Here is a 22,042-nt window from a genome sequence, read left to right as displayed (position 1 = left end):
TCCAGATAGCCGAACTTGTGGATGGTCCTTATTGCTCTCTTTCGAAGAATGATTAGTGACTGTAATGAACTTTTAAAGTTATTACCCCAAACTTCAGCACAATAATGTAAATATGGCAAGACTAGGGAACAGTATAGAGTGTGGAGTGACTTATGATCCAGAACCTGCTTTGCTTTATTTATGACTGCTAGGTAGTTTGTATTTTACATGTGTAATATGTGGTTTCCAGCTAAGCATGTCATCTATTGTCACACCTAAGAATTTGTTTTCGTGCACCCGATCAATAGCAACTCCATCAATTTCTATTTGCACTTGTGTGTTTAGCCTGAACTTACCAAATAACATAAACTTTGTCTTGCTCACATTTAAAGATAATTTATTCCAATCGAACCATAACTTCAATTTATTTAGTTCTTCACTAATGTCCTCCTGTAGTTTATCTATATTATCACCAGAGCAAAAAACATTTGTATCATCAACAAAAAGTACAATTGACATTCGCTTTGATACTTGGCAAATATCATTGATGTATAGCAGGGGTGCCCAATCCTGCTCCTGGAGAGCTACCTTCCTGGATGTTTTAGGTTTCTCTGAACTTGAACACAGATGATTTGAATGATCTGCTCGTTATCAACTGAAGCTTCTCAGGGGATTGATAATGAGCAAAACATTCGAATCAGGTGTGGAGCACGGAGAAACCTAAAACATGCAGGAAGGTAGCTCTCCAGGAGCAGGATTGGGCACCCCTGATGTATAGAATAAAAAGTTTGGGCCCCAATACTGACCCCTGGGGGACGCCACAAGCAATGTCCAAGCACTTAGAGCTATAATTACCCAGCTTCACAAACTGTTGACGTCTGTCCAAATAACTTTTAATCCAGTCTATTGCAATGCCTCTTATACCAATTTTCTCCAGTTTATTTAATAATATATTGTGATTAATCGTATCAACAGCTTTCTTGAGGTCAATGAATATGCCAATTGTATGTTGCTGATTGTCATTTGCGTCTGTGATTCTTTCTATAGATTCCATTAATGCCTGAGAAGTTGATCTGTTAGTTCTGAAGCCATATTGACTCTCTGAGAGTACATTAAATCTTTCCAGAAATGAATCTAGTCTACTGTTATAAAGTTTCTCCAATATTTTTGCAAATTGTGGCAGTAATGAAACAGGTCTGTAGTTTGTGAAGTGGTGTTTGCTCCCATTTTTATACAGTGGAATGACCTTTGCTATTTTCATTTGGTTTGGAAATGTACCGGTTTTGAATGAAAAATTGCATATGTGTGTAAGCGACTATTCTCATGTTTTTGTGACTTGATTCTCGTAATATTAAGACTTCATTCTCGTAATACTACAACTTTATTCTCATAATATAACAACTTTCTTCCCTTATGACCTTATTCTCGTACAATAGTACAATTTCATTCTCGTAATATAACAACTTTATTATTGTAATACTACAACTTTATTCTTTAATGACTTTAAATTACGGAAAATGACGACTTTATTGTCGTCATTTTACGTCTTTTTTCTCGTAATATCTATTTTTTTTCTTTAATGTGGCCCTAATTACTAAATAAAATACTCTGTCGTAGAAAAGCAGCAAATCATCTTTGTGAATCTCAAACCAAGAAATGTTTTACATAAAAATCTATTTGAACAATTATTTAATTAACAGTCTTTAAATCTGACGAGAGGTTCCTTTTGTCCTTTTTTGTTATTTGCCACGTCTTCAGACGAGGACATGTTGGTTTCATAAAATCAATGAGCCTTTATAAAAAAATAAACGATATATCTGAGATTTATATCATCAGTAGGAACAAAGGTGCCGAGAGCGTAGAGTCACAGACAGGAAGTTAGAACGTAGAGGAAACTTCAGACCAACACGTTGTTGGTTTTGCTGCTTTTATCACATAGAAGTGTAACAATGTGTCCACACATACTTTCAGCTGTATCATGTCATGTATGTTAACTTTGCTTTAATGTATCAGGACTGAAAAAAGCAACACATTTTTTACACTTCCTCAACATGAGCTGACCAAATGAAATCTTTGACTTTTGAAGTTTCTCACATTAAATTTATGCAAATATTGTTGCTGCTTAGCTGTGAACTACGTTGTTATGTTTTTAAGGGATATTATAAAATCAGTCGGAAACGTCCTCTTGCTGTTTTTTACTAGACAACTTGTTTAAGCTGAACAAACGGCCTCCGTCTGACTCTCACATTAGTTTCATATTTTCTCCATCAGCTTTGTATGAAACCCTGCAATGAAGACGAGAAGGAAACACTTTGATCCTGTTTGTTTATTCATGATGTCAAAGTTCAGTTTGTTCACACATCACATCAGTAAAGTCTGTTCAATGATTCTTGTTCCTGATTTCATCAACAGATTCACTTCATCCACACCATCAGTTTGTTTGACCACAATCTAAACTATTGATTTCATCATGATCATTGAAGGTTTAAAATACCTCAGAGGACATTTTTCATCCGTTTAAAAAGCAACAAAACTTTTTCATATCAATGTGATTATAGATTTTCTACAAATGTACAAAGTGGTGAAAACAAAATGTGTACGTTAAAGAAAGGTCTGATGCTTTCTCTCTTCACACTCATGAATGACAACAGAAACAACAGCATATAAACGCATCAATACAAACAATCAACAAACATTTAGAGCAGAGAGAAGTTTCTATTTTCACGCAGAGAAATGTCAGTTCAGGTGAACATCAGTCATCATGAGCAGTGAAAGCCTCCATGGCTAAACAGACACAGGAAGGAGCGTCACTTAAAGGAGCTCATTTACAGAACACATGAGAAGACGTCAAAGTACCGCCCATAAAGTTTGATTGACAGGTGACAAAGATGTGACAACAATCAGCTCTCAGCAACAAACATGAATAAAAATCAAGCTGAAGAATTAAAACACAGAAGTTAACCCGCTGTCCCTTACATGACTTCTGTCTGTTTCACTTTACACAACTCAGCAGTGGATCCAGGAGACCAGAGAAACCAAAGTCCAGCACAGAGAGGCTGAGTGAACGTGGTCTGCACTCTGTGGAGGAGAGTCATGGTTTCAGAGATGCTGTAGAAGGACAGAATACCTGCTCTGTGATCCAGGTACACTCCTACTCTGGAGGACCGAGGACCTGAGACAGGAGTTTTCACTTTGTTGTACCTAAAGATATAACTGTTGTTGTCACAATGTAACGCCCAAGATTTGTGATTGTATCCAAATACACATTCATTCCCGCTCCCTGCTCTGCTGATATTCTTGTATGCGACTGCTACACAAACTGCTCCTCCTCTCCTCTTCACCTCCCAGTAACAACGTCCAGTCAGACTCTCTCTACTCAGGACCTGGTTATAAACAGTGAATCTGTCTGGGTGATTAGAATAAGTCTGTTCTTCTCTCATGTATGTTGCTGTTCTGTCTCCATCAGATAATAACAGCCGTGTGTGTGTGTGCTGTGTTTGGATCCAGTGTGATGTCACATGAGTACTGTAAGAACTCAGCTCTGGTCTTGGGCTCTGGTTGTGACAGTAAAACATCCACTTCAGTCACTGTCTGTGAGATGTTTGTCCATGTCTCCCTCAGAACGTCCTGTAGTTTATCTCTGACCTCTGACACAGCCGCTGTCACAGCCTCAAAGTACCTCAGAGGACGGATCTTGATGCTGGATGAGTCTGTAGATTCACTGAGTGGTGACAGTGAGGGGTAGTCGTGTAGAAACTGGTGGTGATCCTCTGTGAGTGACAGCTCCTCCAGGTCAGCGTCTCTCCTCTTCAGCTCAGTGATCTCCTGCTCCAGCTTCTCCTGAAGCTCTCTGACTCGACTCACTTCAGCTTCCTGCTGGGATCTGACCTGCTGCTTCACATCAGAGCGTCTTTTCTCCATGAGACGGATCAGCTGAGTGAAAATCTTCTCACTGTCCTCCACTGCTTTATCAGCAGAGCGATTGACAGCCTCCACCTGCTGTCGAAGCAGCTTCACATCTTTGTCTCTGTCCTGGATTCTCTGCTGGATGTTTTGTCGACTCACCCCGAGCTCTCTCTGCCTCTCGGTCCTTTCTGCTGCAGCTGAGACTGTGTCGTGGCCTTTATGTTCGTCCATTAAACAGAGTTGACAGATAGACTGCTGATCAGTACGACAGAACATCTTCATCACCTCATCATGACGAGAGCAGACGTTCTCCTGGAGCTTCTTGGAGGGCTCCACCAGCTTGTGCTTCTTAAAAGTAGGTGATTCATAATGAGGCTGCAGGTGTTTCTCACAGTAAGAGGCCAGACACTGCAGACAGGACTTGCAGGCTTTCAGTTTTCTCCCAGTGCAGAAATCACAGGCCACATCTTCAGGTCCAGCATAGCAGTGATCAGCAGGAGCAGCTTGGAGTCCAGTCTTCTTCAGCTCCTCCACTAAAGCTGCTAACATGGTGTTTTTCAGCAGGACAGGCCTCGGTGTGAAGGTCTGCCTACACTGAGGGCAGCTGTAGACTCTCCTCTCATCCTCTGTATCCCAGTGGGTTTGAATACAGTTCATGCAGTAGCTGTGTCCACAGGGAACAGCCACCGGATCCTTCAGTAGATCCAGACAGATCGAACAAGAGAAGGTTTCCCGGTCCAGCTGAACTCCTTTCTGCGCCATTTCACCTCTCAGTGATAACGACTGTCTGAGTTTCACTTCCTCAACACTAAAACTAGTTTGAGCTCTGATCTACACATCATGTGTTTGTGCAGTGAGTGTCAGCTCTGGTTGGTTACACCCATCCTCAAACTGTAGATCTGAAGGGGAGGGAACAAGGAAGGATCTGAGTCAGAGTGGAGCTGGCTGTGTGTGAGAGCAGGAAGAAGAGGGAGGGGTTATCAAGCTCTGCTTCATTCCAGGAAGAGGAGCGGCGCTGTGGATTTTGAACTTTGTTGCTTCATCTACATGAAGCCTCAGTTAAAACCTAAAACATTCATTTATTTGCTCTAAAATAATTTGATGCTTTAAGTTTCTTCACACGTGTAATAAAGAGATCAAACGAACGTTTTATTTCCATCATACCTTTAAAATGATTCAAACTCTGCTGATAGTTGCAGAGAAAACTGTTAAAGTTTCAGCTTGAAGTCAAATCTTCTTCAAACACACGTTGGTCGACCTGAAGTTCAGCAGGTGGAAGCATGAGGTCACATGAGTCCAACAGGAAGCTGAACACTTGTGTGAAACATGGCTGATGTGAGGCTGAAATAAAGGAGGACAAACTAAAGCCAAACCTTCAGTCAGTGAGAATCATGAGCCAACACACACAAAGAAAGGCGATCACTTCAGCTCCGTCACTGACATGATGCGACCTGTGTGAAAGGTGAGGCGTCACAGGTGAGGACTCTAAACACAGGTGCATCACAAGGTGCCTTTTTATCACCACCTTTCTTTTCTCTGCGAACTAATGAGACTCACTTTCACTTCCTGCAGTGTGTGATGATTTGGCGCTGGTTGTCCTGCTGTGTGAGCGGGACTCTGTGCAACATCACACGTGTTTGAATCATGTTTTGTGTGTGTGTGTGTGTGTGTGTGTGTGTGTGTGTGTGTGTGCAGCAGCGGTGTGAGGAGAGTGCTCCTCACGGCCTGGAGTCTGGACTCCCTCACCAACCGTCCGCAGTACGTGAGGGCTCGGAGGTGTCAGTTTGGACCTATTGTCTGCAGCGCGGGGGCCCCACAGGGAACGGTTCTGGCTCTGTTTCTGTTCACCCTCTACACTGCAGACTTCACCCACAACTCCACCACCTGAAAACGCAAACTTTCTCCCCCCACACCAGTGAACATCTAGTGTTGGGACCGGACTATGCCTCTAAGTCAGATTCCATAAGTAAAGGGAGGCATTCAAAATGGCTAATAATAGAAATTAATAATTATTAATTATATAAATGATGATTTAATCTACATTAAATCACCTCTGTATGGGGCACCACTTAACAAAGTTAAGAAAACAACCATCTAATTACCTCAGTCTCATAAAATATACGAGACTATCAATATAGACTCTGATTAATTATTAACTTAACTATAACCCAATTATTGATAGCTAGTTGGTTGAAGGATTTTGAGCTCAAACGCAGGAGAGGTTGGCAGTATTCATTCTTGTGCAACATTAAATAGACAGTGTTTTTATTCCACACAATGATTTATTTAAAAAGACAATAAAACAGAAGTAAAACACTAAACATGTAATCTAACTAACGCTAATATTTACGAGCGTGTGTGTGTGTGTGTGAGAGAGAGAGAGAGAGAGAGAGAGAGAGAGAGAGAGAGAGAGAAGGGTGTGTCTGTCTCAGGACAGGCAGAACAAAACTGAGTTTGTCGTTTTTGGGCAGCAAAATGTCAGAAAGCATATTTCACAGGACCTGAGTGATTTGTTAGGGTTAGGGTTAGGTGGTGCTGGCTACGTGATGTTCCTGCGGTCTTGAGGGGGTTTCAGGTCTCTCAACATCTGACCACCTCACCCAGGGGACCCAGCCGGAGTTGATCCAGTCCCAGCATGCATCCCTGCAGCCTCCTTTGGCCAAAGCCACCTTGTAGCTTTCTCTGCGGCCTGCGTGATGAAATGTACGCCCCCCCCCCCTCTGTGCTGCTCCGCTCGGCCCACACCTGTTTCTCATTTTTATGTCATGCTGCTTTGGAAAAAGGTTATTCATGATTTTATTTCATCTGGTTTAGACAGACTACAACTCTCTTTCTACCTCCCTCAGTCACAAATCTATCACGTCTCCAGATCGTCCAAAATGCAGCAGCCAGTATTTAAAGTGGCACTAAACGTAGAGACCAAATCACTCCTGTGTTACACACCTGCACTGGCTACCTGTAAGGTTTACAACTGGTTTTAAGATTGGACTGGCACAGAAAGGGTTAGCCTCGAGCTATGTCGCTTTTAACTGTTTATGACCCGAGCTGCAGCCTTCAGTCCTCAAACGAGGCTCTTTTATTTGTTCCACAGTCCAGGCTCAAGACTAAAGGTGACTGTACCTGTTCTGTTGGAGCTCCTGTGCTGTGCAACACATGACAGAAGAGATCAAAGAGCTTTGTTTGAGGAAACAAGCTTCATGTCAATCATATTCCAGCATCCTTTACTGCCATCTTCTGTCCTAGTTTAGCCAGCACCTGTTTCTGTCTCTGACTGCTGATGAGTTATCAGCTGCAGCTGCCTACCTCACATATCAGCCATCATTTCTTTTGTTTGATTTCCTTTTATTGTTGTTGTCCTGATGTTTTGTGGAAAGCACTTTGTAGACGTTGTTTAAAAAAGTGCTTCACTAATAAAATGATGTCATGATCATCTTTTTAAAACCTGCTGTTCTGTCGATTCTTTGAGCTGTTTGTCCTCATGTTGTCATGTTTCTAACGTGGCAGTCAAACGTTTGGACCCACCTTCTTCTTCACTGTTTCTTCTTGATGTGTTTATCTGTGTGGGACCCATAGTGATGTGGAGCATATGAAGGGACACTACATGAATGGACCGCGGGCACCCCCCATCCTCATGTTTCACTTTAGTTATTTAGCGTATGATCCTGTTCAGCTGTGATGGGATATATATTCCTGAACAGAGGCAGCTGTAATATTTGAGTAGGTTGATGCTGAATGCAGGACTGTGGTGGGTCACTTTGTCACATGGTGTTAGCACAACCGTCTCCAGCTAAACGTGACAAACACAACGCTGCTGATTGTGGATCTGAGGAGGGCAAAGGCACTGGTGACCCCTGTTTCCATCCAGGAGGTCAGTGTGGACATTGTGGAGGACTATAAGCACTTGGGGGTGTGCTCAGATAATAAACTGGCCCAGAACACCAAAGACGTCTACAAGCAGGGCCTCAGCCGCCTCTACTTCCTGAAGAGGCTGAGGTCCTTAAACGGCTGAACAAGCTGATCCGCAAAGAGACGTTGTGGAGGTGAAGCTGGACTCTCTGACGGCGGTGTCAGAGAGGAGGATGCCGTCCGAGTTACGTGTCGTCTGGGACGATGTCTCCCACCCACTCCATGATGAGCTGGTGAAGCACAGGAGCACGTTCAGTGAAAGACTCATTCCCCCAAGATGCACCACAGACCACCACAGGAAGTCATTCCTGCCTGTGGCCATCAAACATTTTACCTCCTTAAGTTTATTCTAAAAACCCATACAGGCCTGTGAATGAAAACAAAGACGTCAGGACGATGTAACAACACATGTTGGACTCTGTGTTGAATAAGTGTTTAAGAAACAACAAAACTTTTGAGGATTCAGATTCTTTAAAAGAAACAGCCACTGTTTGCCTCAATGACGGCTTCGCAGTCAGCAGCCTCAGAGATCTCTTATTAACAGGACTTCAGATTAGAGCCCACATAAACGCTCCACAGAGTTCAAGCAGCAGACACATCTCCACATGGAGCGTTCAGAGGAGACTCTGTGAATCAGGCCTGCACGTTTCAAATGCTGCAAAGGCACCATGACGAGAGGAGACCATTGAGGAGAAGAGAAGTAGTTGGAGCAAGACACACAGGAAAGGATGTTAACCAGTGAGATCTGTGCTCATCTGATGGGTCACCGTGTGATACTTTCTGATTCCATGTTTTGTCTTTGTGAGACGCAGACAAGCTGAGCGGATGATGTAAACATGGGTTGTTCCCACTGTGAAGCCTGGAGGAGGAGGTGTGAGGGGGTGCGGGTGCTTTGCTGGGGACACTGTTGGTGAGTTATTCAAACTTCAAGACACACTGAAGCAGCATGGCTACCACAGCTTTCTACAGCGACGTGCCATCCTCACTGCTTTGTGATCAGTGGGACCAGCGTTTGTTCTCCAACAGGACCGTGATGTGAAACTCTCCTCCAGGCTGAGTGAGGTCCATCTGCCCGACAAGGAGAGCGATGGAGTCCTGCATCGGGATACTTTGACTCCAACAGCAGCCGTCATAAACCCAGTGGAGATGGTTTGAAGGAAGTTGGTCCACACAGTGAAGCAGCAGCAGCCAACCAGCTCTCAGCTTATATGAGAACTCCTCCCACTGTTGGAAAGTATTGCACCTGATTTGAGCATCACTCCTGTCCTCCAGAACCCCCTCCTAGTTCAGACTTCATTTTTAATCATTCCACATGTGTTATTTAACGGCTGTGATGTCGTCAGTGTTAATCTACAATTTGAAAAGAAAAAAGAAAAAGCAGGACATGAGAAAGTGTGTCCAAACTGAAACAACAAGATTGTTGCTGAATGTGTCGCAGCAGAAACTCACTTTACACAATATAAACATTAAAGATCCTCATTTAAAAACTCAGTTATCATTGTTAGACGTCATTTCCCATGATGCACTTTAGCACAAACTGAGTCGAGGCGCTGGAGTGCATCGTGTCTCTACATCCCTGTTAGCAGCACGAAGTCGCCCTCTTGTGGTGAGCTTCAGTTTTCACCTTGATGTCAGTTTGTTCACAGGAGTCACAACCTGTCACTCTGATGCTGCATTCAGGTCACATGGGAAAGATGGGAAAGAAGAGATGTTGGTTTTAAAAAGCAAAATGTTGAAGAAAACTCTGCTCATTTGTCAGAGACAAAGCTGTTTTAGTGAGGAGAGCTGAAAGGACAGAGACTGACTGACAAATGCTCTTCAGCTCTAAACATGAACACATGAACAAACGGCCTCCGTCTGACTCTCACATTAGTTTCATATTTTCTCCATCAGCTTTGTATGAAACCCTGCAATGAAGACGAGAAGGAAACACTTTGATCCTGTTTGTTTATTCATGATGTCAAAGTTCAGTTTGTTCACACATCACATCAGTAAAGTCTGTTCAATGATTCTTGTTCCTGATTTCATCAACAGATTCACTTCATCCACACCATCAGTTTGTTTGACCACAATCTGAACTATTGATTTCATCATGATCATTGAAGGTTTAAAATACCTCAGAGGACATTTTTCATCCGTTTAAAAAGCAACAAAACTTTTTCATATCAATGTGATTATAGATTTTCTACAAATGTACAAAGTGGTGAAAACAAAATGTGTACGTTAAAGAAAGGTCTGATGCTTTCTCTCTTCACACTCATGAATTACAACAGAAACAACAGCATATAAACGCATCAATACAAACAATCAACAAACATTTAGAGCAGAGAGAAGTTTCTATTTTCACGCAGAGAAATGTCAGTTCAGGTGAACGTCGATCATCATGAGCAGTGAAAGCCTCCATGGCTAAACAGACACAGGAAGGAGCGTCACTTAAAGGAGCTCATTTACAGAACACATGAGAAGACGTCAAAGTACCGCCCATAAAGTTTGATTGACAGGTGACAAAGATATGACAACAATCAGCTCTCAGCAACAAACATGAATAAAAATCAAGCTGAAGAATTAAAACACAGAAGTTAACCCGCTGTCCCTTACATGACTTCTGTCTACTTCACTTTACACAACTCAGCAGTGGATCCAGGAGACCAGTAAAACGTGAGTCCAGCATAGAGAGGCTGAGTGAATGTGGTCTGCACTCTGTGGAGGAGAGTCATGGTTTCAGAGTTGCTGTAGAAGGACAGAATACCTGCTCTGTGATCCAGGTACACTCCTACTCTGGAGGACCGAGGACCTGAGACAGGAGTGTTCACATTGTTGTACCTAAAGATATAACTGTTGTTGTCACAACGTAACGCCCAAGATTTGTCATTGAATCCAAATATACATTCAGTCCCGCACTCTGATCTGCTGATATTCTTGTATGCGACTGCTACATAAACTGCTCCTCTCCACTCCACCTCCCAGTAACAACGTCCAGTCAGACTCTCTCTACTCAGGACCTGTTTATAATCAATGAATCTGCCTGGGTGACTAGAATAAGACTGATGTTTACTCATTAGTGTTGCTTTTCTGTCTCCATCAGATAATAACAGCCGTGTGTGTGCTGTGTTTGGATCCAGTGTGATGTCACATGAGTACTGTAAGAACTCAGCTCTGGTCTTGGGCTCTGGTTGTGGCAGTAAAACATCCACTTCAGTCACTGTCTGTGAGATGTTTGTCCACGTCTCCCTCAGAACGTCCTGTAGTTTACCTCTGACCTCTGACACAGCCGCTGTCACAGCCTCAAAGTACCTCAGAGGACGGATCTTGATGCTGGATGAGTCTGTAGATTCACTGAGTGGTGACAGTGAGGGGTAGTCGTGTAGAAACTGGTTGTGATCCTCTGTGAGTGACAGCTCCTCCAGGTCAGCGTCTCTCCTCTTCAGCTCAGTGATCTCCTGCTCCAGCTTCTCCTGAAGCTCTCTGACTCGACTCACTTCAGCTTCCTGCTGGGATCTGACCTGCTGCTTCACATCAGAGCGTCTTTTCTCCATGAGACGGATCAGCTGAGTGAAGATCTTCTCACTGTCCTCCACTGCTTTATCAGCAGAGCGATTGATAGCCTCCACCTCCTGTTGAAGCAGCTTCACATCTTTGTCTCTGTCCTGGATTCTCTGCTGGATGTTTTGTCGACTCACCCCGAGCTCTCTCTGCCTCTCGGTCCTTTCTGCTGCAGCTGAGACTATGTCGTGGCCTTTATGTTCGTCCACAGAGCAGAGATAACAGATAGACTGCTGATCAGTACGGCAGAACATCTTCATCACCTCATCATGACGAGAGCAGACGTTCTCCTGGAGCTTCTTGGGGGGCTCCACCAGCTTGTGCTTCTTAAAAGGAGCTGCATTAAAATGAGGCTGCAGGTGTTTCTCACAGTAAGAGGCCAGACACTGCAGACAGGACTTGCAGGCTTTCAGTTTTCTCCCAGTGCAGAAATCACAGGCCACATCTTCAGGTCCAGCATAGCAGTGATCAGCAGGAGCAGCTTGGAGTCCAGTCTTCTTCAGCTCCTCCACTAAAACTGCTAACATGGTGTTTTTCAGCAGGACAGGCCTCGGTGTGAAGGTCTGCCTACACTGAGGGCAGCTGTAGACGCTCCTCTCATCCTCTGTACCCCAGTGGGTTTGAATACAGTTCATGCAGTAGCTGTGTCCACAGGGAACAGCCACCGGATCCTTCAGTAGATCCAGACAGATCGAACAAGAGAAGGTTTCCCGGTCCAGCTGAACTCCTTTCTGCGCCATTTCACCTCTCAGTGACAACGACTGTCTGAGTTTCACTTCCTCAACACTAAAACTAGTTTGAGCTCTGATCTACATATCATGTGTTTGTGCAGTGAGTGTCAGCTCTGGTCTGTTACACCCATCCTCAAACTGTAGATCTGAAGGGGAGGGAACAAGGAAGTATCTGAGTCAGAGTGGAGCTGGCTGTGTGTGAGAGCAGGAAGAAGAGGGAGGGGTTATCAAGCTCTGCTTCATTCCAGGAAGAGGAGCGGCGCTGTGGATTTTGAACTTTGTTGCTTCATTTACATGAAGCCTCAGTTAAAACCTAAAACATTCATTTATTTGCTCTAAAATAATTTGATGCTTTAAGTTTCTTCACACGTTTAATAAAGAGATCAAACGAACGTTTTATTTCCATCATACCTTTAAAATGATTCAAACTCTGCTGATAGTTGCAGAGAAAACTGTTAAAGTTTCAGCTTGAAGTCAAATCTTCTTCAAACACACGTTGGTCGACCTGAAGTTCAGCAGGTGGAAGCATGAGGTCACATGAGTCCAACAGGAAGCTGAACACTTGTGTGAAACATGGCTGATGTGAGGCTGAAATAAAGGAGGACAAACTAAAGCCAAACCTCCAGTCAGTGAGAATCATGAGCCAACACACACAAAGAAAGGCGATCACTTCAGCTCCATCACTGACATGATGCGACCTCACACTGTGTGTAAAAGGTGAGGCGTCACAGGTGAGGACTCAAAACACAGGTGCATCACAAGGTGCCTTTTAGCACCACCTTTCTTTTCTCTGTAAACTAATGAGACTCACTTTCACTTCCTGCAGTGTGTGATGATTTGGCCCTGGTTGTCCTGCTGTGTGAGCGGGACTCTGTGCAACATCACACGTGTTTGAATCATGTTGTGTGTGTGTGTGTGTGTGTGTGTGTGTGTGTGTGTGCAGCAGCGGCGTGAGGAGAGTGCTCCTCACGGCCTGGAGTCTGGACTCCCTCACCAACCGTCCGCAGTACGTGAGGGCTCGGAGGTGTCAGTCTGACCCTATTGTCTGCAGCGCGGGGGCCCCACAGGGAACGGTTCTGGCTCTGTTTCTGTTCACCCCCTACACTGCAGACTTCACCCACAACTCAGCGAGCTGCCACCTGCAAAAGTTCTCTGACGACTCTGCCATCGTTGGCCTCATCACCCAAGGGGACGACAGGGAGCACAGAGAACTGACACAGGATTTTGCAGTATGGTGCCAGAGAAACCACCTCCAGCTCAACGCAGGGAAGACCAAGGAGTTGGTGGTGGATATCCAAAAACGCAAACTTTCTCCCCCCACACCAGCGAACATCCAGTGTTGGGACCGGACTATGCTTCTAAGTCAGATTCCATAAGTAAAGGGAGGCATTCAAAATGGCTAATAAAAGAAAATCATAATTATTAATTATATTAATGATGATTTAATCTACATTAAATCACCTCTGTATGGGGCACCACTTAACAAAGTTAAGAAAACAACCATCTAATTACCTCAGTCTCGTAAAATATACGAGACTATCAATATAGACTCTGATTAATTATTAACTTAACTATAACCCAATTATTGATAGCTAGTAGGTTGAAGGATTTTGAGCTCAAACGCAGGAGAGGTTGGCAGTATTCATTCTTGTGCAACATTAAATAGACAGTGTTTTTATTCCACACAATGATTTATTTAAAAAGACAATAAAAGCAGAAGTAAAACACTAAACATGTAATCTAACTAAGGCTAATATTTACGAGCGTGTGTGTGTGTGTGTGTGTGTGAGAGAGAGTGAGAGAGAGAGAGAGAGATAGAGAGAGAGAGAGAAGGGTGTGTCTGTCTCAGGACAGGCAGAGACCAAAATAGAGAATGTGTCCATTAAGAGACCACATGGCCTCAGTGGCAAATAGGGGAGACAAAGAACTCATAAAATGGCCGATTCAAAGACGGCCACTGAATGCTGTCCTTTGTCTCAACCAACTTGCACTGAGCACATGAGACGGGTCCAGACCCAGAAAAAGAACCGGGAGGTTTAATTCCTGGCTGTTTAGTCTGGTCAAAAGGTCAAAAGGTCAGTCCAAAATATTGTATGTGTGTAAGTCTTAAGAGTGCCGGGTTAGAAAAGAGGGAGGTTAATTTAGCATGCAGACCATGTCTTTGTGTAAGCATAATTACGTCAATCAAATCAATAAATCAATAACGTTTCAATACAGTAAACATTCCTGCTTAGCCGGTACTGTGAGTTATTCTAGCTTTGCCCAGATGTTACGTTACCAGACCGTAGATGGAAAGGCGTTGCTGTGCTGTGTTGCAGCTTGTTAGGCCGACGATCCTGTTGGTCGACCGGGCTGGGGGAGCAGTGGTTCTGGTGAGGAAAGTTGCAGTCGTTGTGTTGGTGTCCAGTTGGAGGGTCCTTCCTTGCTCCGTTGTTCCTTACTTGAAAAGGAAGCCGGCAGACTCTTTCAGCTGCTGCTAAACTACGGTTACTAGTTTGTGCTGAGTAAGTCGGTAATCTTTCCAGCAGGATCTCGCATCGCTGCTGAGGCCTTGTTCTGTTAGCAAGCCATGAGAGCTGTTGAACTGGAGGGAACTGCGGCAGCAGCTCCAACCTTCTTGGAGGGCAGTGGAGAGCTTCTGAGCTTCTAAGCTTCAGAACAAAAGAGAACTAAGAAAACAAAGGAGAGCTTACGGTTTTACAGACCTGGTATGGGGGAGGGGTTTTCACATGAAGGTGTGAAATAAAGTTCAGCTGCCATTTTGAAGAGTCAAGTCCCTAATGAACACATTCCAATATTGGAGATGCAGTGAATCCCAACACCAGGGAACGGACATTGAGATTGTGAAATCATATCAGTACCTGGGTGTCCACCTGAACAATAAACTGGACTGGTGAGACAGTCCAAAGCACTCTCCAAGAAGGGACAAAGTAGTCTCTCTCTGCTCAGGAGACTCGGGTCTTTTGGAGTGGAGGGGGCTCTTCTGAAGTCCTTCTTTGACTCTGTGGTGGCATCAGCCATATTTTTTGCAGTAGTCTGCTGGGGCAGCAGCATCTCTGCTGCTGACAGGAAGTGACTCAACAAACTGGTGAAGAAGGCCAGCTCTGTCCTGGGCTGCCCTCTTGACCCTGTGGAGGTGATGGCTGTCGTCTCTGATGGACAACGAGTCCCACCCCTTGCAGGAGACCATAACACCACTGGGAAGCTCGGTCACTGACAGGCTCGTTCACCCTCGGTGTCTCATGGAGAGATAGCGCAGGTCTTTTCTTCCTGCCGTGGTCAGACTCTATAATCAACAGTAAACACTCGCACCAAAACGGACACAATGTGCAATAACACTCCTGTTAAGAGTGCTGCAACTCTCCATAATCTACATGTGCAATACTTATTTGTATTTATTCATGTGCAATATCACTATCGCACCTCTCAACATGTGCAATACTTCTCTTGTATTATTACATCAGGTGGTCCATTTGTTCATTCATTCATGCTGTACACTTGCTGACTGAGTTTTTCATTTGGTCTGTTGCGTATTATCTTACAAGCTCTGTACATATTTTTTTAGGATGCACTTGTTTAGTTACTTATTTTTATAAGGCCTTATTGTAACGTTGCACTATCCACTCTGCTGCTGTGACACTGTAAATTGAAGGCTAAAGCAAAGAAGTCATCTTCTCCAGCGACACAGCAGACGCTCCTGAAATGCTCTGACAAATATGAATTAAATATTAACTACAAAGATTTATAGATTACACGTGATTCCTCCGACCTTTGACCTCAAGCTTTGAGCTTTAAACCCTCAGGGAGGAGCTAGAGACAGATAAGAGCCACCCAACATGTGAACAGGAAGTCTTTTTTGAACGATGCAGCTACAGTGCTGAAAGAGAAGAAGACTCCCTCACAAACTCAAGGTGGTCAAACGTTGGAGGTCACAAAACTTTCTGCAGCTGAACGAGAACAAAACTGAGTTTGTCGTTTTTGGGCAGCAAAATGTCAGAAAGCATATTTCACAGGACCTGAGTGATTTGTTAGGGTTAGGTGGTGCTGGCTACGTGATGTTCCTGCGGTCTTGAGGGGGTTTCAGGTCTCTCAACATCTGACCACCTCACCCAGGGGACCCAGCCGGAGTTGATCCAGTCCCAGCATGCATCCCTGCAGCCTCCTTTGGCCAAAGCCACCTTGTAGCTTTCTCTGCGGCCTCCGTGATGAAACGTACGCCCCCCCCCCCCCCCTCTGTGCTGCTCCGCTCGGCCCACACCTGTTTCTCATTTTTATGTCATGCTGCTTTGGAAAAAGGTTATTCATGATTTTATTTCATCTGGTTTAGACAGACTACAACTCTCTTTCTACCTCCCTCAGTCACAAATCTATCACGTCTCCAGATCGTCCAAAATGCAGCAGCCAGAATTTAAAGTGGCACTAAACGTAGACACCAAATCACTCCTGTGTTACACACCTGCACTGGCTACCTGTAAGGTTTACAACTGGTTTTAAGATTGGACTGGCACAGCCTCGGTTAGCCTCGAGCTATGTCGCTTTTAACTGTTTATGACCCGAGCTGCAGCCTTCAGTCCTCAAACGAGGCTCTTTTATTTGTTCCACAGTCCAGGCTCAAGACTAAAGGTGACTGTACCTGTTCTGTTCGAGCTCCTGTGCTGTGCAACACATGACAGAAGAGATCAAAGAGCTTTGTTTGAGGAAACAAGCTTCATGTCGATCATATTCCAGCATCCTTTACTTCCATCTTCTGTCCTAGTTTAGCCAGCACCTGTTTCTGTCTCTGACTGCTGATGAGTTATCAGCTGCAGCTGCCTACCTCACATATCAGCCATCATTTCTTTTGTTTGATTTCCTTTTATTGTTGTTGTCCTGATGTTTTATGGAAAGCACTTTGTAGACGTTGTTTAAAAAAGTGCTTCACAAACAAAATGATGTCATGATCATCTTTTTAAAACCTGCTGTTCTGTCGATTCTTTGAGCTGTTTGTCCTCATGTTGTCATGTTTCTGACGTGGCAGTCAAACGTTTGGACCCACCTTCTTCTTCACTGTTTCTTCTTGATGTTTTTATCTGTGTGGGACCCATAGTGATGTGGAGCATATGAAGGGACACTACATGAATGGACCGCGGGCACCCCCCATCCTCATGTTTCACTTTAGTTATTTAGCGTATGATCCTGTTCAGCTGTGATGGGATATATATTCCTGAACAGAGGCAGCTGTAATATTTGAGTAGGTTGATGCTGAATGCAGGACTGTGGTGGGTCACTTTGTCACATGGTGTTAGCACAACCGTCTCCAGCTCAATGTGACAAACACAACGCTGCTGATTGTGGATCTGAGGAGGGCAAAGGCACTGGTGACCCCTGTTTCCATCCAGGAGGTCAGTGTGGACATTGTGGAGGACTATAAGCACTTGGGGGTGTGCTCAGATAATAAACTGGCCCAGAACACCAAAGACGTCTACAAGCAGGGCCTGAGCCGCCTCTACTTCCTGAAGAGGCTGAGGTCCTTAAACGGCTGAACAAGCTGATCCGCAAAGAGACGTTGTGGAGGTGAAGCTGGACTCTCTGACGGCGGTGTCAGAGAGGAGGATGCCGTCCGAGTTACGTGTCGTCTGGGACGATGTCTCCCACCCACTCCATGATGAGCTGGTGATGCACAGGAGCACGTTCAGTGAAAGACTCATTCCCCCAAGATGCACCACAGACCACCACAGGAAGTCATTCCTGCCTGTGGCCATCAAACTTTTTACCTCCTTAAGATTATTATAAAAACCCATACAGGCCTGTGAATGAAAACAAAGACGTCAGGACGATGTAACAACACATGTTGGACTCTGTGTTGAATAAGTGTTTAAGAAACAACAAAACTTTTGAGGATTCAGATTCTTTAAAAGAAACAGCCACTGTTTGCCTCAATGACGGCTTCGCAGTCAGCAGCCTCAGAGATCTCTTATTAACAGGACTTCAGATTAGAGCCCACATAAACGCTCCACAGAGTTCAAGCAACAGACACATCTCCACATGGAGCGTTCAGAGGAGACTCTGTGAATCAGGCCTGCATGTTTCAAATGCTGCAAAGGCACCATGACGAGAGGAGACCATTGAGGAGAAGAGAAGTACTTGGAGCAAGACACACAGGAAAGGACGTTAACCAGTGAGATCTGTGCTCATCTGATGGGTCACCGTGTGATACTTTCTGATTCCATGTTTTGTCTTTGTGAGACGCAGAGAAGCTGAGCGGATGATGTAAACATGGGTTGTTCCCACTGTGAAGCCTGGAGGAGGAGGTGTGAGGGGGTGCGGGTGCTTTGCTGGGGACACTGTTGGTGAGTTATTCAAACTTCAAGACACACTGAAGCAGCATGGCTACCACAGCTTTCTACAGCGACGTGCCATCCTCACTGCTTTGTGATCAGTGGGACCAGCGTTTGTTCTCCAACAGGACCGTGATGTGAAACTCTCCTCCAGGCTGAGTGAGGTTCATCTGCCCAACAAGGAGAGCGATGGAGTCCTGCATCGGGATACTTTGACTCCAACAGCAGCCGTCATAAACCCAGTGGAGATGGTTTGAAGGAAGTTGGTCCACACAGTGAAGCAGCAGCAGCCAACCAGCTCTCAGCTTATATGAGAACTCCTCCCACTGTTGGAAAGTATTGCACCTGATTTGAGCATCACTCCTGTCCTCCAGAACCCCCTCCTAGTTCAGACCTCATTTTTAATCATTCCACATGTTATTTAACGGCTGTGATGTCGTCAGTGTTAATCTGCAATTTGAAAAGCAAAAAGAAAAAGCAGGACATGAGAAAGTGTGTCCAAACTGAAACAACAAGATTGTTGCTGAATGTGTCGCAGCAGAAACTCACTTTACACAATATAAACATTAAAGATCCTCATTTAAAAACTCAGTTATCATTGTTAGACGTCATTTCCCATGATGCACTTTAGCACAAACTGAGTCGAGGCGCTGGAGTGCATCGTGTCTCTACATCTCTGTTAGCAGCACGAAGTCGCCCTCTTGTGGTGAGCTTCAGTTTTCACCTTGATGTCAGTTTGTTCACAGGAGTCACAACCTGTCACTCTGATGCTGCATTCAGGTCACATGGGAAAGATGGGAAAGAAGAGATGTTGGTTTTAAAAAGCAAAATGTTGAAGAAAACTCTGCTCATTTGTCAGAGACAAAGCTGTTTTAGTGAGGAGAGCTGAAAGGACAGAGACTGACTGACAAATGCTCTTCAGCTCTAAACATGAACACATGAACAAACGGCCTCCGTCTGACTCTCACATTAGTTTCATATTTTCTCCATCAGCTTTGTATGAAACCCTGCAATGAAGACGAGAAGGAAACACTTTGATCCTGTTTGTTTATTCATGATGTCAAAGTTCAATTTGTTCACACATCACATCAGTAAAGTCTGTTCAATGATTCTTGTTCCTGATTTCATCAACAGATTCACTTCATCCACAACATCAGTTTGTTTGACCACAATCTGAACTATTGATTTCATCATGATCATTGAAGGTTTAAAATACCTCAGAGGACATTTTTCATCCGTTTAAAAAGCAACAAAACTTTTTCATATCAATGTGATTATAGATTTTCTACAAATGTACAAAGTGGTGAAAACAAAATGTGTACGTTAAAGAAAGGTCTGATGCTTTCTCTCTTCACACTCATGAATGACAACAGAAACAACAGCATATAAACGCATCAATACAAACAATCAACAAACATTTAGAGCAGAGAGAAGTTTCTATTTTCACGCAGAGAAATGTCAGTTCAGGTGAACGTCGATCATCATGAGCAGTGAAAGCCTCCATGGCTAAACAGACACAGGAAGGAGCGTCACTTAAAGGAGCTCATTTACAGAACACATGAGAAGACGTCAAAGTACCGCCCATAAAGTTTGATTGACAGTTGACAAAGATGTGACAACAATCAGCTCTCAGCAACAAACATGAATAAAAATCAAGCTGAAGAATTAAAACACAGAAGTTAACCCGCTGTCCCTTACATGACTTCTGTCTGTTTCACTTTACACAACTCAGCAGTGGATCCAGGAGGCCAGTAAAACCTGAGTCCAGCATAGAGAGGCTGAGTGAATGTGGTCTGCACTCTGTGGAGGAGAGTCATGGTTTTAGAGATGCTGTAGAAGGACAGAATACCTGCTCTGTGATCCAGGTACACTCCTACTCTGGAGGACCGAGGACCTGAGACAGGAGTGTTTACTCTGTTGTACCAAAAGATATAACTGTTGTTGTTACATTGTAACGCCCAAGATTTGTGATTGAATCCAAATATACATTCACTCCCGCTCCCTGCTCTGCTGATATACTTGTATGCGACTGCTACACAAACTCCTCCTCTCCTCTCCACCTCCCAGTAACAACGTCCAGTCAGACTCTCTCTACTCAGGACCTGACACCATCCAATGAATCTGTCTGGGTGACTAGAATAAGACTGATGTTCACTCATTATTGTTGCTTTTCTGTCTCCATCAGATAATAACAGCAGTGTGTGTGCTGTGTTTGGATCCAGTGTGATGTCACATGAGTACTGTAAGAACTCAGCTCTGGTCTTGGGCTCTGGTTGTGTCAGTAAAACATCCACTTCAGTCACTGTCTGTGAGATGTTTGTCCATGTCTCCCTCAGAACGTCCTGTAGTTTACCTCTGACCTCTGACACAGCCGCTGTCACAGCCTCAAAGTACCTCAGAGGACGGATCTTGATGCTGGATGAGTCTGTAGATTCACTGAGTGGTGACAGTGAGGGGTAATCGTGTAGAAACTGGTTGTGATCCTCTGTGAGTGACAGCTCCTCCAGGTCAGCGTCTCTCCTCTTCAGCTCAGTGATCTCCTGCTCCAGCTTCTCCTGAAGCTCTCTGACTCGACTCACTTCAGCTTCCTGCTGGGATCTGACCTGCTGCTTCACATCAGAGCGTCTTTTCTCCATGAGACGGATCAGCTGAGTGAAGATCTTCTCACTGTCCTCCACTGCTTTATCAGCAGAGCGATTGATAGCCTCCACCTCCTGTTGAAGCAGCTTCACATCTTTGTCTCTGTCCTGGATTCTCTGCTGGATGTTTTGTCGACTCACCCCGAGCTCTCTCTGCCTCTCGGTCCTTTCTGCTGCAGCTGTGACTGTGTCGTGGCCTTTATGTTCGTCCATTAAACAGAGTTGACAGATAGACTGCTGATCAGTACGGCAGAACATCTTCATCACCTCATCATGACGAGAGCAGACGTTCTCCTGGAGCTTCTTGGAGGGCTCCACCAGCTTGTGCTTCTTAAAAGTAGGTGATTCATAATGAGGCTGCAGGTGTTTCTCACAGTAAGAGGCCAGACACTGCAGACAGGACTTGCAGGCTTTCAGTTTTCTCCCAGTGCAGAAATCACAGGCCACATCTTCAGGTCCAGCATAGCAGTGATCAGCAGGAGCAGCTTGGAGTCCAGTCTTCTTCAGCTCCTCCACTAAAGCTGCTAACATGGTGTTTTTCAGCAGGACAGGCCTCGGTGTGAAGGTCTGCCTACACTGAGGGCAGCTGTAGACTCTCCTCTCATCCTCTTTATCCCAGTGGGTTTGAATACAGTTCATGCAGTAGCTGTGTCCACAGGGAACAGCCACCGGATCCTTCAGTAGATCCTGACAGATCGAACAAGAGAAGGTTTCCCGGTCCAGCTGAACTCCTTTCTGCGCCATTTCACCTCTCAGTGACAACGACTGTCTGAGTTTCACTTCCTCAACACTAAAACTAGTTTGAGCTCTGATCTACACATCATGTGTTTGTGCAGTGAGTGTCAGCTCTGGTTGGTTACACCCATCCTCAAACTGTAGATCTGAAGGAGAGGGAACAAGGAAGGATCTGAGTCAGAGTGGAGCTGGCTGTGTGTGAGAGCAGGAAGAAGAGGGAGGGGTTATCAAGCTCCGCTTCATTCCAGGAAGAGGAGCGGCGCTGTGGATTTGAACTTTGTTCCCT

At 44.6% G+C, this 22,042-nt stretch overlaps 2 protein-coding genes and 1 pseudogene across 2 annotated transcripts; all 3 read right to left on the bottom strand.

Annotated features, from left to right (window-relative positions):
- Positions 1 to 2,287: 2,287 nt before the first annotated feature.
- LOC138611113 (tripartite motif-containing protein 16-like) lies at positions 2,288 to 4,680 on the bottom strand (annotated as a pseudogene).
- A 5,700-nt stretch (positions 4,681 to 10,380) lies between these two features.
- LOC138611115 (E3 ubiquitin/ISG15 ligase TRIM25-like) lies at positions 10,381 to 12,082 on the bottom strand. The gene is made up of 2 exons (XM_069684048.1): positions 11,086 to 12,082; positions 10,381 to 10,491 (listed from the first exon to the last, which is right to left on the bottom strand). The coding sequence occupies exons 1-2, from the start codon at positions 12,072 to 12,074 to the stop codon at positions 10,401 to 10,403; spliced, it is 1,080 nt and encodes a 359-aa protein (XP_069540149.1). The 5' UTR covers positions 12,075 to 12,082; the 3' UTR covers positions 10,381 to 10,400.
- A 7,383-nt stretch (positions 12,083 to 19,465) lies between these two features.
- Positions 19,466 to 21,796, bottom strand: LOC138611400 (tripartite motif-containing protein 16-like). The gene has a single exon (XM_069684482.1). It carries the CDS (start codon positions 21,763 to 21,765, stop codon positions 20,077 to 20,079), a length of 1,689 nt encoding a protein of 562 aa, XP_069540583.1. The 5' UTR covers positions 21,766 to 21,796; the 3' UTR covers positions 19,466 to 20,076.
- Between the last annotated feature and the right edge of the window lie 246 nt (positions 21,797 to 22,042).

The sequence above is a fragment of the Semicossyphus pulcher genome, unplaced genomic scaffold (genome assembly GCF_022749685.1).
Source record: "Semicossyphus pulcher isolate SPU_LCO1_2020_fin unplaced genomic scaffold, fSemPul1.0.p SCAF_7, whole genome shotgun sequence".
Lineage (NCBI taxonomy): Eukaryota > Metazoa > Chordata > Actinopteri > Labriformes > Labridae > Semicossyphus > Semicossyphus pulcher.
This window is presented reverse-complemented; position numbering and strand designations above follow the sequence as displayed.

What these genes read in the sequence shown, in the direction of transcription:
- LOC138611115 (XM_069684048.1), bottom strand. Translation starts at nt 12,074, where the DNA reads ATGGCGCAGAAAGGAGTTCAGCTGGACCGGGAAACCTTCTCTTGTTCG. An exon ending in ATCAAGATCCGTCCTCTGAG is followed by an intron (nt 10,492 to 11,085) that starts GTACTTTGAGGC and finishes TCTCCTCCACAG; the next exon opens with AGTGCAGACCACATTCACTC.
- LOC138611400 (XM_069684482.1), bottom strand. Translation starts at nt 21,765, where the DNA reads ATGGCGCAGAAAGGAGTTCAGCTGGACCGGGAAACCTTCTCTTGTTCG.